Source organism: Parus major, chromosome 3 (genome assembly GCF_001522545.3).
Source record: "Parus major isolate Abel chromosome 3, Parus_major1.1, whole genome shotgun sequence".
In the NCBI taxonomy this organism is placed as follows: domain Eukaryota; kingdom Metazoa; phylum Chordata; class Aves; order Passeriformes; family Paridae; genus Parus; species Parus major.
The window spans coordinates 35,823,273-35,837,077 of NC_031770.1; the positions used below are offsets into that span (position 1 = coordinate 35,823,273).

The following is a 13,805-nucleotide window of genomic DNA, read 5'->3' on the forward strand; positions in this document are numbered from 1 at the left end:
GTACCTTAAAGAAAATAACAAAAGGCTTACAGTAGTGATCAAATTGAAGAACCACTTTCAACAGTTTACTGCTGACCTTTACTAGAACTCCATATATGTTGCTGTCTTTCCTTTGGAAAGCTTTGAATTTCACTGGATCCTGATATCTTTATAAAGTTAATAAACTGGGATTACATTTGTTTGCATTACAAAGGCTTTTTAAAGATAGCACCACTAAGATGAAATTATGAAATAACTGTGATTTTCTCTTTTTTGCTTTTTTTCTTTTTTTACTTAGCCACAGGTGTCAAGTACACACAATACTGCATCAACAGAAGAGCAGCAGTTGTACTGGGCTAAGGGTACAGGCTTTGGAACAGGCTCTACAGCTTCAGGATGGGATGTTGAACAAGCTTTGACTAAGCAAAGACTAGAAGAAGAGCATGTGACCTGCCTTCTACAGGTGTGCAATTATGAAATTTTGGTTAATGAGAGGCACTTAAAGCATGGACAGTAAAGCTGGGGTTTTGTCAGTTAAACAGTAGACTAATTACAATATTTTGGGAAACAGCTATTTGCAAACAACTGTCTTAATGGAAAATTGTATAGATCGTATTTTGAGTAAGGCTGTTTTCAGATGTCACTAGGCTGCAGCATTAAAGACCTGGGTGTGAGTTCTGAAGAGAAAGTGAGCGAGGAGGTGTTCCAGTGCATTTCCCTTGTCACTCATACATACTAGAAAATCTCTTGTATGTCAATTACATGACAGTAGTAGTTCTCCAAAACATCTAGATCTTAGTAAAACCCTGATGTCTTCCAAGTACCTAAGGAGAAGAAGATCCTGCATAATTGGGTTTTTCAGTCCATTATGAATTCCAACCAATCCCTGTTATCTTGGATCAATGTAGGGAATATGAGATTGTATCTAGTCATCGAAAGTCTAATTCACAGAACCCTCAGTTCAAAAGCATTAGCTAACTTGCTGGGGCTAGAGCACAAAGGAGATTAAATTTTAAAAATGCCCATACCCTGATGAAGATACCATTTTATGCTCAGTTATTTTAGTCACTATAAACTGCATGGCACAATCATCATTTCTCTTGCAAAATTACAATAAATAAAATCTGAAAGCATTTTTCTATTCAAGAAAGAGGAAAATCACCTAAATTACTCTCAGCAAAACTTCCAGGCAGTATTCTGTATTCTGCCAGGGAGAGGTTTAGCTATAAATGTGATAAGTCATGAAGTAAGGAGGCATTTGCTTAGGGCACTCAGCAGTTGAAGGAAGTAGCATTTTGCTGAACATGTCAGTCAGTTGTACAGCAGACTTTCCTTAGTCCCTGCTCTAGAAAGGTTTAGAGAAATTCTGTTTTATGGCATGTTTATAAGATACTGCAGCAAAATACCATGGGTAAGGAGGGAGAATGAAAGAAAAAAGACTGAAAAGGTGAATTGAGTCCCTGGGACTTCAAGCACCAAAGTCTATCAGGCCTCAAAGTTACTTACTTGAGAGTACAGCTGCACAAATCACACCCATGGAAATGCTTACATCTACAACATACAGTCAGGGCCTGTGAACTCAGCCACAGCTGCCCTTGGGACAGCCGGGTCTGCAGCTGGGACACCATTCCCACCACTGTCAAGGGGAAGGCTGCTCTTTGTTTTCTCAGAGCCATGCTCATGAGTAGTTGTTCCTTCAGGTAACTGTTGTGCTCACCGTAACTTACTGTTTCATCTGTAAACCCCGAAGTCCCATCCCAAAAGAAGTTACAAAAATATTTGAAGCATTTGCAGCTGAAAGAAAGGAAGTCCTACTGCTGGTTAGTGTATTTGGTGTTCTAAAGTGAAGGACTGATCAGCTGCAGGTCTCAGTTGTCTGAGCTGGCAAACTCTTGCTTTGAGTAACTCCAGCAGGTTTGTCAAAATTCATATTAATTGATCTCCTGAAATAATTCAGAATTATAATTGTTATTTAATTTTATCATTAGCCAAAGTTTGAATAATCTAATAACAGTGTAGAAATTATTCTGAGACATCTTTGGGCCTGCTGAAATAAAAACCAGAACTGAATTCAAAAAACAGTTAGTGAAGTGTTAGGGCATCTATCTTAAGGAAAGTCAGAGTTCTTTTGAGTGAAATAAATCAATTGTAATTAAATATTTTTGTGTATTTTAGGTTCTTGCCAGTTACATAAATCCTGCAGGGAGCACATCAAATGAAGAGTCTCAAACAAGCCATGAGGGGAGAGGCCAAAACAGCAGCGCTCTTCCATCCGTTCTCCTAGAGCTGCTCAGTCAGTCTTGTCTCATCCCAGCAATGTCATCGTACCTCCGCAACGACTCAGGTAATGTGTCCTTGCCGCCTTCAAAATCAAAGCTGGCTAAACTTGTGTCAGATCAGTTTTTATAGAAACAACAGGTGGTTCCTGGTAGTTTCAGTACACTTGCCAATTTAAAATTTTACTGATGGAACATTCACTTGAGCCTTAGAAAACAAAATAAAATAGAATCATCAGAATCTTGTTGAAATGCTTGCATTTGTTGCAATATCTCTTTAAATTTGAAGTTTAGTTCTTCAGCTGTTGAAACTAACAGGAAAATTGTGTTTTCTTCTGAGAAGTTTACATGTTAGTTCTTCTACAGAAGATACACAGGGAGTACTTTATACAAGTCTATGGAACTTACTCTGAAGAAAAATGTTAATTTTAAAGAAAATTGATGAAATATATGCCTGAATTTGGTGAATGTTGTGCACAGTAGGGCAATTCTTCTTCAATCAAAGCTTCTTTTCTTTAGGAAATACGAAAATAAGCCTCTTACCAGAATTGCAAAATATTTCAAATATATGGGAATAATTAAATTGTTGGTTTTTTAAAAGCAAATTATTTCTGTGATTTCATCAAATTTTTGCTCATGATTTTAAAACAGAAATGCTTTGATAGTTTTCATCTGGCATGTTTTAGCTTGCTGGGGAAACCATTTCCGTTTTACAAGGTGGTGTGAAGCAGTACGAATTACACAAATGCCTGTGCGGAACTAATGACAAAATGAGCAGACTGGATATGTGATTTATGTTCTCACTAGATGACAGGCTTTAGTATGAAGATGAGCCTTTAGGTTGGATTTTTATTAAGTTACTTTGTTTATGAAGACGGATTTATTCCTTAAGTATGTGGAGGAGTTGTTCCAAATCTGAGTAATTTGGTTTTGGAGCTTATTTTGCCTGCCCTATTTTTGGAGCAACTGATAAATGTCTTTGTCACATTATTGCAGTTCTTTGGATGCCACTTGGAGGGTGTGGTGATGTGAATTCATGAAACAATGTTATAGCTCTGTGAATTACAGCATATATTTTATGTTAGAGGCAAAAGAGAAATCATCCCTGTCTGAGGTATTTGCAAAGCTACTTGGGACTAAAACAAGAATGTGGCTCTTTTAATTTGTACTAACTCTAGGGCATTACATAATCTTGTGTGATAGAGTGGAAATAGTTCAAAAAGTCTGCTGGCATCTTATAGTAAAAATAAAAAAGGAAGGTCTTTGAAACTAGTCTGCAGTTTGTCACCTCATGGTAATTTTGCAATGAATTTGTTGATTCTGTTTTGCACATACTGCAATGAGGAAAATTAATCAATGATAAGACCAAGCTTATTATTGCAATTGAAAATTCAATGTAAAACAATCAAGGAAATGATAAAGTAAAAGAGTAAAGCAATGTTTCTAACAGATACTCATAAACTCTTCTTTGTTGAGGAAAAGGAAGAGTCATTGAAAGGCTGGCAAAAATGCCGTGTTATCTAAAGGATGAAGCAGTTGGTCCTGAGTTACAGATGAATCACAGCTGCTGAAATTGCTTTTTGCTATTTTCCATAGAAGAATGTGTCTGTCTATGTAAGTCACCTTTAACTGGGAGAGAACAGTCAGATACTGATAGAAGGAGATGAGATATGTGGCTGGTGGCAAGGAGTTCAGACTAGTGTGGCTTTCAAGGACCCTTTGTTTTCCCAAAGTATAAAGAAAAGGGAGAGTTTCAGTGAGACATGTTCATTTTAGGTATGTTTTCCCCTGCAGAACTGTTGTTTGTGGTTGGCAGGGGGTGTGTCTGTGCATTAACAATTAGGAAAGAGCGAGCAATATAGCAGTCAAACTGTATTAAAGCACAGCAAAACCTTGCTTTTCATAGAAAAAAATTAAAACTGCTCTTCCGATTACAAATTCACAAAGAAAGGGGTTATTTCTATTGAAATTTAGAACTTGGAAAATCTGAGGGTTGTTATGCTTTGATTGATCCAAGCAATATGAACATTTCCTGCTGTACTTGTTCAAAAGTGTATATAACACTATAATTAACAGTGTTCTCCCAAATTTAAAAAATAATAACTCTGCAGGCTTGAATCAGTCAAGCTCGTCTTTGGAAGCACAGTAGGATAGCAGTATGAAAGAGAAATGTGCAAACAGGATGACTTCTGGAAAAAAATGTCTTCCCTTAGTATTTGAGCCAGATTCATTTAGTTGGGAAGGAATCCCTGGAAATGCTTTGTCTCAGTGATAACAAGGCATAATTCCAGTGCAGTAGTTACTGTTGAAGTGAAAGGCAAGACAGATAATTTTCACATTAATGAAGGCAAGTTGCACGTGATGCTGGGGTCTTGGTGTCACTGACAGTGAGTGTCAGGAGACAGCTAACACAAGACAGGCAGGTTGAGAAGCTATGTTAGGCTCTGGTACAGTGCTTGTAGGACTGAAAAATTCACTTAATGTGTTTATAGTTCAAACATTTCAAATATAGAGCTAACTTTTTTATTATTACTACTATTTTCTTTTTATTTTTTAAAATCTTGAAGACCAATGCAATGTAGTAGAACAGATTTGAGTCTTTCCTGATAGAACTTTATCTAATTGCAAATTTATCTATCTTGAATAGCTGTCTCTTGTCTAGCAGGGCTGAACAGGAGCCTAGGGAGTGTAGGAAGGGGAATAGGATTAAGGTAATGCACTTGTGTATAGGATTCTAATTCTTAGGCTGGTGCAGCTTCTGCTGTCAAAATGTACTTCTACGTGGAAAAAGCAGGTAACTTCATTCTTTCTGTAACATGCTGGACTGAGAAATTAGGATATTGCATATAGAATGCTAACATAATGTTCCTGGGTTCTGGCACCCAAGCAGGAACAAGCTGTGCCCAGCACAATGGTGACAGAAATTAGCAATTTTCAGCAGTTCTGTAACTTTGTCAGATTTAAATGGGTACTTGTGGGACCAGCTGAAGGTTACTCTTATGCTGAGGGTATTCTGCCAGATTTTAGGTTTCATTATAATTGTTGGATGACCAAGAATTACAACAATGTTGATGTGAATGATCTTCACATATCTATGTGTATCTACCATACACATAAAATTAAGGGGGGAAAAGGTTTTGATAAAGAAATATGTGCAATGAAGCTGCAGGCATGCTCTTTCCTTGCATTGCCCGGTAGGCTGGTGACTCTGTGGTAATATAAGACAGTAAGTATTCTGGTATTGGTGTGAATTTTGTGTTTTGCATACACATATTCAATTAGCTACAGGTTTGGCACATCCAGCCTGCAAAGCTCTTTTGGCAGATTGGCCTGTGTAAATCAGAGTTGAAAATCTATCTAGGTTTTTTGTTGCTTAAGTTTATTTTGGTATCCTTCTTAATTTGCCCAGAACATACATGGACTAGATTGTTGTCTATATAGTTCTAGATAAAAGGAATATTGATCAGACAAGCACTGCTCACATAACATTTAATCTTTTAGAAACCTCACCTTGAACCAGATCAGTACAAACCAGATCACTCTGATATGTTCTGCAGCTTCATCTGCATCAAAGTGAGGTGATTGTGAAGTCCTTGAAAATTGTGAACTGACCAATTAATTTCTATAATTGCTTTTTTCTTGTAGAGAAGGAAGGTTTATCTGTCTTTGAAGAACTTTCCTTAGTATGCAAGATAGCTCTCATCACAAGGGGCAATAGCTGCTGTAATCCTCAACATTTCTTGATCTTTTTTTTGGTGTTTCTTTCAGTTCTTGTTATGGCATCACTATGGCTTTTATTATCTTTCATTTTGTAAATGAAAAAAGTTTATTTTAGCAACATGGCAAGATTTTTTTATTATACCTATGTTTGTTCCTAAGACTGAACTCATATTTACATTTGTACAATTGATGTAGTTTTTAACTTCTGTGTCATGAAACATCTAGCATGTATTCATTACCACACATATATGCACATTTCACACCAAAAACTGCCATGTAAAAACCTATTTCACTATTGTCTTGTATACAGCATGTTTCATTTGAAAGAATTTAGGGACTCTTTCAAATATGTGAGCACTTCTCTTCTTCAACAAAATGCACAGCAATAAAATTGGTACTGTACAACAAGAGGTTCCCAGCAAACGTGTGACCATACATGACTGTCTTGAAGGTCTAGATTTTGCTGATACAAGTAAGAGTATTTGACTGATAAATTTATGGAAACTAATACAAGCTAGTGTTTGCAAATAGGAGAGAAGAAAGCAGTATTCATAACAGTCTTTGTATCTAACAAAATTTGTAGACAAGGCAGTGGAAAGGAATCAGGAAACAGAAGGAAAATCAAATGACTTTTAGAACAGAGCAGGGACTGTCTGTTTTTTAATAGCCTTGAACAGTAAGAATCCAAATGAAGTTGAGATTTGTCAATACCACAATATTAGGTAGTCTCTTCATGGCAAAAAATACCATTTTCTACTGTTTGTACTTAAACTAGTATCTAGCAAACCGTGAGATGACTTGGACTTGTTTAAAGCCAAATATCAAGAGAGGTTTATTATCACATTTTCCTTGGAAAACAGATCTCATAGCAAGTTGCAGAATTCTGCCTGAATTCTCCTTGTTTGAATTTCCAGGCTTACAGAAAGCAGTTAATACTGTAATTTTAGCTGGGGTTTTCTTGCATGCTCCTTTCTTAGGCACCTTTCCTTCTTCGGTGGACAAAGACACCATGTGATGATGGTCAGCATAGCTTGCAGTGTTATATGAGCTTAGTCTTCCCTAGGTTTGACTGCTGAGAAGAGATGATGCATTTCTGTGGGAGGGCTTTGCTGAAAGGATTGTCTTTACTGACCAGCATCTTCTACGTGATGAGAGTCTGTTATTTGCTTCCAATGCATCTTTCATATTTTCCCAAGTACTACCACATCATGGACTTGTGGATTCATTAATGTGCAGCTTTATCCTGCTTCCAAGTACCTCACTGTGAATTTTATCTAATAAGTACTGTGGACAAATCTGTTGAAAGTGAATGTGCTGCATTCTTTTTTCTGCCTCTTTTGATGTACCTTTGTTAGTTGAGTCCATTGAAGTCATATTGTTCGGGCCTCAGACCATGAACTACTCTAGCAGGTCTGCTGAGGATGGAGCATTTCTTTTCTAGCAACCACACTTATTCCCAAGGCATTACATGGTGGTGTTTTACTTTCTGGCAAGTAATCCTGTCCCACTGAACTGAGTAAGTTGAGTACTCCGAGGCAGGTACAGTGAGCTCCTTATTCATCCATCACTGAAGGTGTGACGGTACTGCTGCAGTGTAAAGGTTGAAACATCATGCAACTCCGCATTTCCCTAGACTGTTGACTTTTTGCTGTATATAATGAGAGGTCTTGCTATTAAGCTGTTTCTTGTTGGTGAAATTTTTAAGCATATATTGGATTAAATGTATAATTACTAAAGCTGTCTATTAGAGCTCATTTAACTAAAATTAGACTTAGGTCCACATGAGTATAGCCCGCAGGTATTACCTGTTGAGAAAGAATATCAGATTGCTGTTTTAAAACAAAATGTAACTTGTATGCTGAGGCAATCTAATGATAATGTTACCCTGTGACTTCCCTGTAAGGGTCAAAGCCTTTCCTATAAATGAAATCAGAAGTACTGTGGCAGTTTAGATAGACAGCATATAATTACTGAAATTAAAGATTCTCCTTAGCCCTCATTAATGTTAATGAGCTCATTCATTGGTAAAAGAATCATGCTGACCCTTTGCCACATTTGGTTATAATTTTGGGATTGCCTTTTGTCTTTTTGAAGAACTTACAGAAAGAAAAGGTGAAGTATTTTACTGTAATTCTGATATGATAGTTCAATAATGATTTCAAGAAAAGAGCTATGCACTGAAATGATACGAAATAAGACTGTTTATTTATTTCACAGAATTGACAAGTTTTAAATAATTTCAAGATCAAAATAAACAGCAGTAATTTCTACCTGAATTTCACTTTTCAGGTTCTTGTAATCTTTCATTTTTCATTTCAGAGACCCATCTTAAATATCCTGGTATTATGAGATTAAATGCAATAATATCCATAAGTATGTACATATAAGAAGTACATTGAAAAAAATTAATAATGGTAATATCTGTTCTGTAGTCTTAAATAAACATTAGTAACCTGCATAATTCCTCTAGGATGTAGCTTAGTTTTACAGAATGCTTTGGTGCTTCATATACTGAAAATAAGTATACATTTAATAGAGACTTGCTGAAGACTGTGGCTAGTAAATAAATTTTTTTGTCTGCATGTGCTTCCTTCCAGTGCAGCCTCAGCTCTGTTCATCATTTCTTCTAGTTGAGCCAGTATTGTCTCAGAGTTGCAAAACCAGAACATACCATCTTCCACCTCATTTGACCATAAATCAGTGTAACAGTGTGTTTCTTCAATTGACTGAAATACCATTTCCAAATTCATCCTCTTCTAGGTCCCTGACTTTATTCTATGCATGCACTGGTTTTAAAGTGACTTCCAAAGGCTCAGTTGGTTTAGCAATTACCAAATTCTATATGCTAATAAACTATCACCTATATAAGGGGTGTATTTCTTCACATGTCATTTTATGGACATACAGGATGTAGTTTTGTTGCCTAGAAGAAATGGGGCCGATAATTCAGAAATGCAGCTGCTCTGTTGTTCCTCTTTGGCAGAGGTAATAGTAAGAAAAGTATTTATTAAAATAAGTTTCTTTCTACTTTTTTCATGTTATTTGTTTAATGAGTTTTTAATCCTAAGTTCTCAAAAGTAATTTTCGTTATAAGGTACGTGTGAGATACATTCATGTATACAAAAACTTCTATGGTCTCAGACTGTCTGCAGCTTTGGAACTAGTTTAAAGGCATATGTAGATTTAATTACATATGTGGAATTAGTTTCACTAATTTCAGTAGCCAAATCGTATCTTCTGTGAAGTATGCTTTAGAGTTGCAATTTTGGGCCTCAATCATAGACAGTGCAAAAAGGAAAAAGTTCTTCAGGACCTGGTCCAGAAAGGGAGAGTACAGTCTTCTGGACAAAGGTTAAACCTGTTTTCCATGCAACACTGCGACTCCTTGCATGGTATGTTTTACTTGAAAAAAAAGCATCAGGGTGAAAACATGTATTTGGCTTCTGTTAAACACATTCTAAAAATGGTGATATAGAAAATGTAATTTTTAGATTATTTTCATTTAGAGAATATGTATTAATGTGTCATTGGAATTATTAATATGTCCTAAAAGAAGTACTAAAATTACTCTTTATTTTTTCACACCACTTTAAAGTATTTTTTAATTAGAAAAGCACATTGTCAGTATAGCATGATGATTTTAAATACAAATTTAGTAAAGGCAAGAAAATCTAACCTCTTTCAGCTTTTCACAAGACTAACAAAAATGCTGCAGAATATAGTCAATAGTTAAAATTTTATTTATAATATTACAACTTCTAGTATAACAGTGTTCCTGTTTCCACACTTATTATACATTAGTGTAAGTTATCAGCCTAAATTATGGTGGACTAAAAATAAAATACCCTTTTGCCTGTTTTCTGGTCTCAGCTATGAAGAGACATATTGCACAAAACTGTAGAAAGCATGGGACTTGCCTATAGTTAGTTATATATTTAGTTTGTCCCTTTCTATGTTCTGATTATTTTCAGTGTTTGCCTAGATTTCTGTCTTGCATGTTTGCTGGCAATAAAGCAGCACCATCTCTGATCCTGCTATTCAGATTTCATCTGTCACCAACGAGAGGTTGTATTTGGTCTGCCTTCATTTACGTAATTTAGCACCCTAGTTGGGCTCTGAGGTGCACTTTGCAGTCATTGATGCAGCACCCTTAGCCAGACACTTCACTCTGGAATGTTTTTGACACTCTTTTCAGAGAATGGTGGGTTTTTTGCTTTAAATTTAGAAATCATCCTTACCATTGCAGGTCTTTGCACTTTGTGCTGTACAATTTATTTTCAAAAATGTCATCAAAGTGTAGTGTAGATGTACACAAAAACAATAACAAATAAATTGAGCACAGTTCCAATAATCCCAAGCAGTGCTAAAATAGATTCTTCTTTTTCCTCTTTCTCCTCTTGCCTTTTTACATCTTCCAGTGTTGTGATGGCAGAGGTCCCCATTTTTCCTGCAAATACCTTCACCAGTATTCTGGCAGCTAGCTAGAAAAAAGAAAGCAAATGGTAAATCTGGTCTGACAAACATGCAAGCTTTGATATTTTCTAAACCAATTCTTTAGTTCTTCATACAACATTTCTTAATGCTGTGTTTATTGAATTGTATTTGTCTTTTGCTTTCTTTTTGTATGAACATGTCCATGTTAAAAATATATGTTCTGTAGGTACAGATTTGAAAGGAGTGAACAATAGCTCAGTGCTTCAAGCCAGTTTAATATGCTTTATTACAAAAGACATTTAAAATGTATCTTTAGCCAGCTAATTTGTTTCCTTATAAAAGATGAAACTGTGAAAGCAGGTATGTGAGCATTGTCAAATCCCCAGTCTAAAATGCCTGGGGAGGTTATATGCATTTTCAGCTTTTCTTAAATATTTAACTGCCACATAACAAAAACAGTTGAAAATACTCATGCCTGCTGTTTTCAAACATGGAAAATATGCCTTCTTAATACAGTATCACAGTTGTTTTTCACCAGTGAGCCCCAAGTAGGCAATTGCAAGTGAAATCTTATCCTTTTCATGTTTAATAGATCAGCTTTTGGACATCTATGCAACAGTAAACACTTAACAGAAAATGTCTGTCTCTTCAAATATAGAGGTGGTTGTTGTATATGCTGATTATTGCAGTATGCCACAGGATGGTAGTACTTTTATAGTAGCAATATTCTATGCAATATGAGAATTCAAGTAGACATTTACAGATCCATATATGATTTGTTATCTTTTTTTGGTTGCAGAAGTGAGGTTGACAGGTCGTTTCTATTACTTAGCTGTTCTTGCACTCTTAATTTACAGTCAAATATCCTCTAGAAACATATTCCCTGTAAAATTACATTCATTGGTGACTGGGATGTTGATCTTGTATGTAATCTGCTATGCTGTTTTAGCTTTATTGATCAGAAATTTCATGGGGATTTCTAGTAGTTCAGATCACTCCAATTTACAGAAGATATACAATCATTTTATAGTGCAATAGCATCTCTCTATTGGCAAATGCTTTTAATCATTAGAGATAAACATATTTCTGCTGTAAGTCTAATTAATGTCATCAGCTCAGAGCATATCTTACAGAAATGTTAAAAAAAAAAGGTATTTCTTACCCTACATTGCATCAGGAATAAAATGTCATCAGACATGCTTCTTACTTGTCGATTCAGTGGCAAGCCAAGCTTTTATCTTCATGAAGGGGCTGCTCTCCTCTCTCAGACAGACCAGATAGGAGCACAAACAGTTTCTTGATTAAGAAGTTTATCGGTGAGGATAATAACGTTGCAGAATCTTCCAAATGACTGGTGTTCTTTCTCAGTAATCCACTAAAGCAAGTGTAGTCGAAAAAACAGTAAAGCTGTTTCTCATAATGATCCTCACTGTTGACTACTTCTCATTAAAATTGAGGGGTTTTTTCCTTAGCTGATGCAGAGCAACGAAATGCATGCTGTTCTGTTTTGTCTTAAAAAAAATACAAACAGCTCCTGGTTTTATTCAGTTATACTTAGTTATTTATTAAGACTTCAGAGACACCCAGCCTTTGATTTACTCTTTGTGGCAGCCGTCTGAGGAGGCTTTCTCACGTTGACATGCTGTAATTCCAAATGCAGCGAACTACGTGCAGTCACACTATGTAATTTTAGTCCAGCCTGAAAAAGGATGAAAAGAGGTCTGCTTTGCTGGCAGTAGTGTGAACGCTGTCACACACCTGCATTCAGAGCCTCTGGAAAGAATTCCAAGGTATTCTTCGGAGCATTGCATAACTCAGCCAGGCAAATCTGAAGAGAGGAATGACAGTGGCTTTAGTTGCACACTGTGGTGAGCTGTGACATTGATTAAACATGCACTTGGCACTTGCTGAATAAAGAAGGAGCTACGAGCCACCCTTGCAGACAGTGAGTTGCATAACAATGTGCGATGGCTCTGCTGTTTCATCGTCAGGCCGGGCACATTTTAATCCTGTACCAACGGAGAAAGTGCACGGTGTAAAGAGGAGCAGAGTTAACTGTACTTCAGGGTTTTCTGAGGAAGTGCTGCATGACAAATGGTGACATTAAGGCATTCAAGCTGAAACAGTGTTTCTGCCTTTTGTCTTTTTATGCTTTGTTTGACAGGCATTTGTTTCTATGGGAAATAAATGCTTTTACTCTTTTATTCACCACCCAAAGAATGCAGGTTACCATATAATTAATGAAAACACTTAAAAATAATCCTGTTCTGATTTCTTAGGAAACATCAAGACAATTTTTTTCCTGCTTAAATCGGAGAGGCAATTTTTTCCTGCCCAAATGGAAAGGGGGAAGAACTCTATAAAGTCTTCTCCTCCCAGACTCTCCAGATTAAAAAAAAAAAAAAAGCACGCAATTTTAATAGCCTCTGGTCTGGAAGGAGCTGTATTTCAAATAATTTTATTCAGTCACTTTGATCTATGAAGGCTACAAATGCAATGTGTTTTCTTTGGTGTAGCATAGCTTCTTGCTGTGAATGCAGCTGTATTTTAAATATATCCAAAAATTTGTTTTGTAAAAAATACTTGCAATGCCAAGCAAGTCATAATTCAAATGTACAAAAATGTACTTTTGTATATGTTCATGAAAAATAAAAACGCAATTAATTAGATTGCACTTGAACAATGGGAATGTAACTGGAAACCTTAATCATTTTCCAGAACAGCATATTTTAGGAGTTACAAGGCATTGTTTGAAATTCGGTGTTGAAAAATCTTTTATAGAGAAAGCAGAAGATAGTAGTAAAATCATTGTTTTAAGCTCTTCTATTTTCAACTTAATTTACATTACATTTTTTCTCACTATTTTTCTGAAGTGTCTCAGTACATTTGTTAGTTTCTTAGTAACAGACAAACCTGCATGTTTTGCATGTATATTATTTTAACGGTAAATAGCATGTTTGAAGTACCATGAGTTGTATGGGATTTGCCCTTGATCCCAAAAGTTGTGTTGCCTCAGAGAAATTGTTTGATTCTAGAAGAATTAACTAATTAACTAATTAACTAAAATCTCTCCAGCATAGCTTCATTAAATATATATTTTCTAATATGTATATATGGCCTTTCTTTTCAAGCTCTTCCCATTTTCTGAAAACGCTGCTTCATCTTCAGTTGTTCTTGCAATTGTTTTGTGTCTATGTATCGTAAATGTATTTCTGTATTCATTTAGATCCATTGAGAGATATAAAGATGGGGGAATTTTCACCTGTGTATTCTCACCATTCACATTGCTGACAGCACATAGCAATAACAGAATTTTCAAGCTGCTGTACTGTATTAACCCTCACATGTTCAAAATCAAACCCATTCCTTTGTGAAAGAGGGAAATTGTACAACGTG

At 35.9% G+C, this 13,805-nt stretch overlaps 1 protein-coding gene and 1 long non-coding RNA gene across 6 annotated transcripts in view; one reads left to right on the top strand and one right to left on the bottom strand.

Annotated features, from left to right (window-relative positions):
* Positions 1 to 13,805, top strand: part of BIRC6 (baculoviral IAP repeat containing 6) — a 173,698-nt gene that overhangs the window by 120,765 nt on the left and 39,128 nt on the right. For all 5 annotated transcript variants that reach the window (XM_033512629.1, XM_015621424.3, XM_015621423.3 and 2 more), the window contains 2 exons: positions 278 to 442; positions 2,155 to 2,323. In XM_033512629.1, coding sequence (XP_033368520.1) covers positions 278 to 442; positions 2,155 to 2,323 — 334 coding nt within the window. The remainder of the gene's footprint in view (positions 1 to 277; positions 443 to 2,154; positions 2,324 to 13,805) is intronic.
* On the bottom strand, positions 8,159 to 12,381 carry LOC107201727. Its single transcript, XR_001520378.3, has 2 exons — positions 11,572 to 12,381; positions 8,159 to 10,456 (listed from the first exon to the last, which is right to left on the bottom strand). It is a non-coding gene; the product is annotated as an uncharacterized LOC107201727 (long non-coding RNA).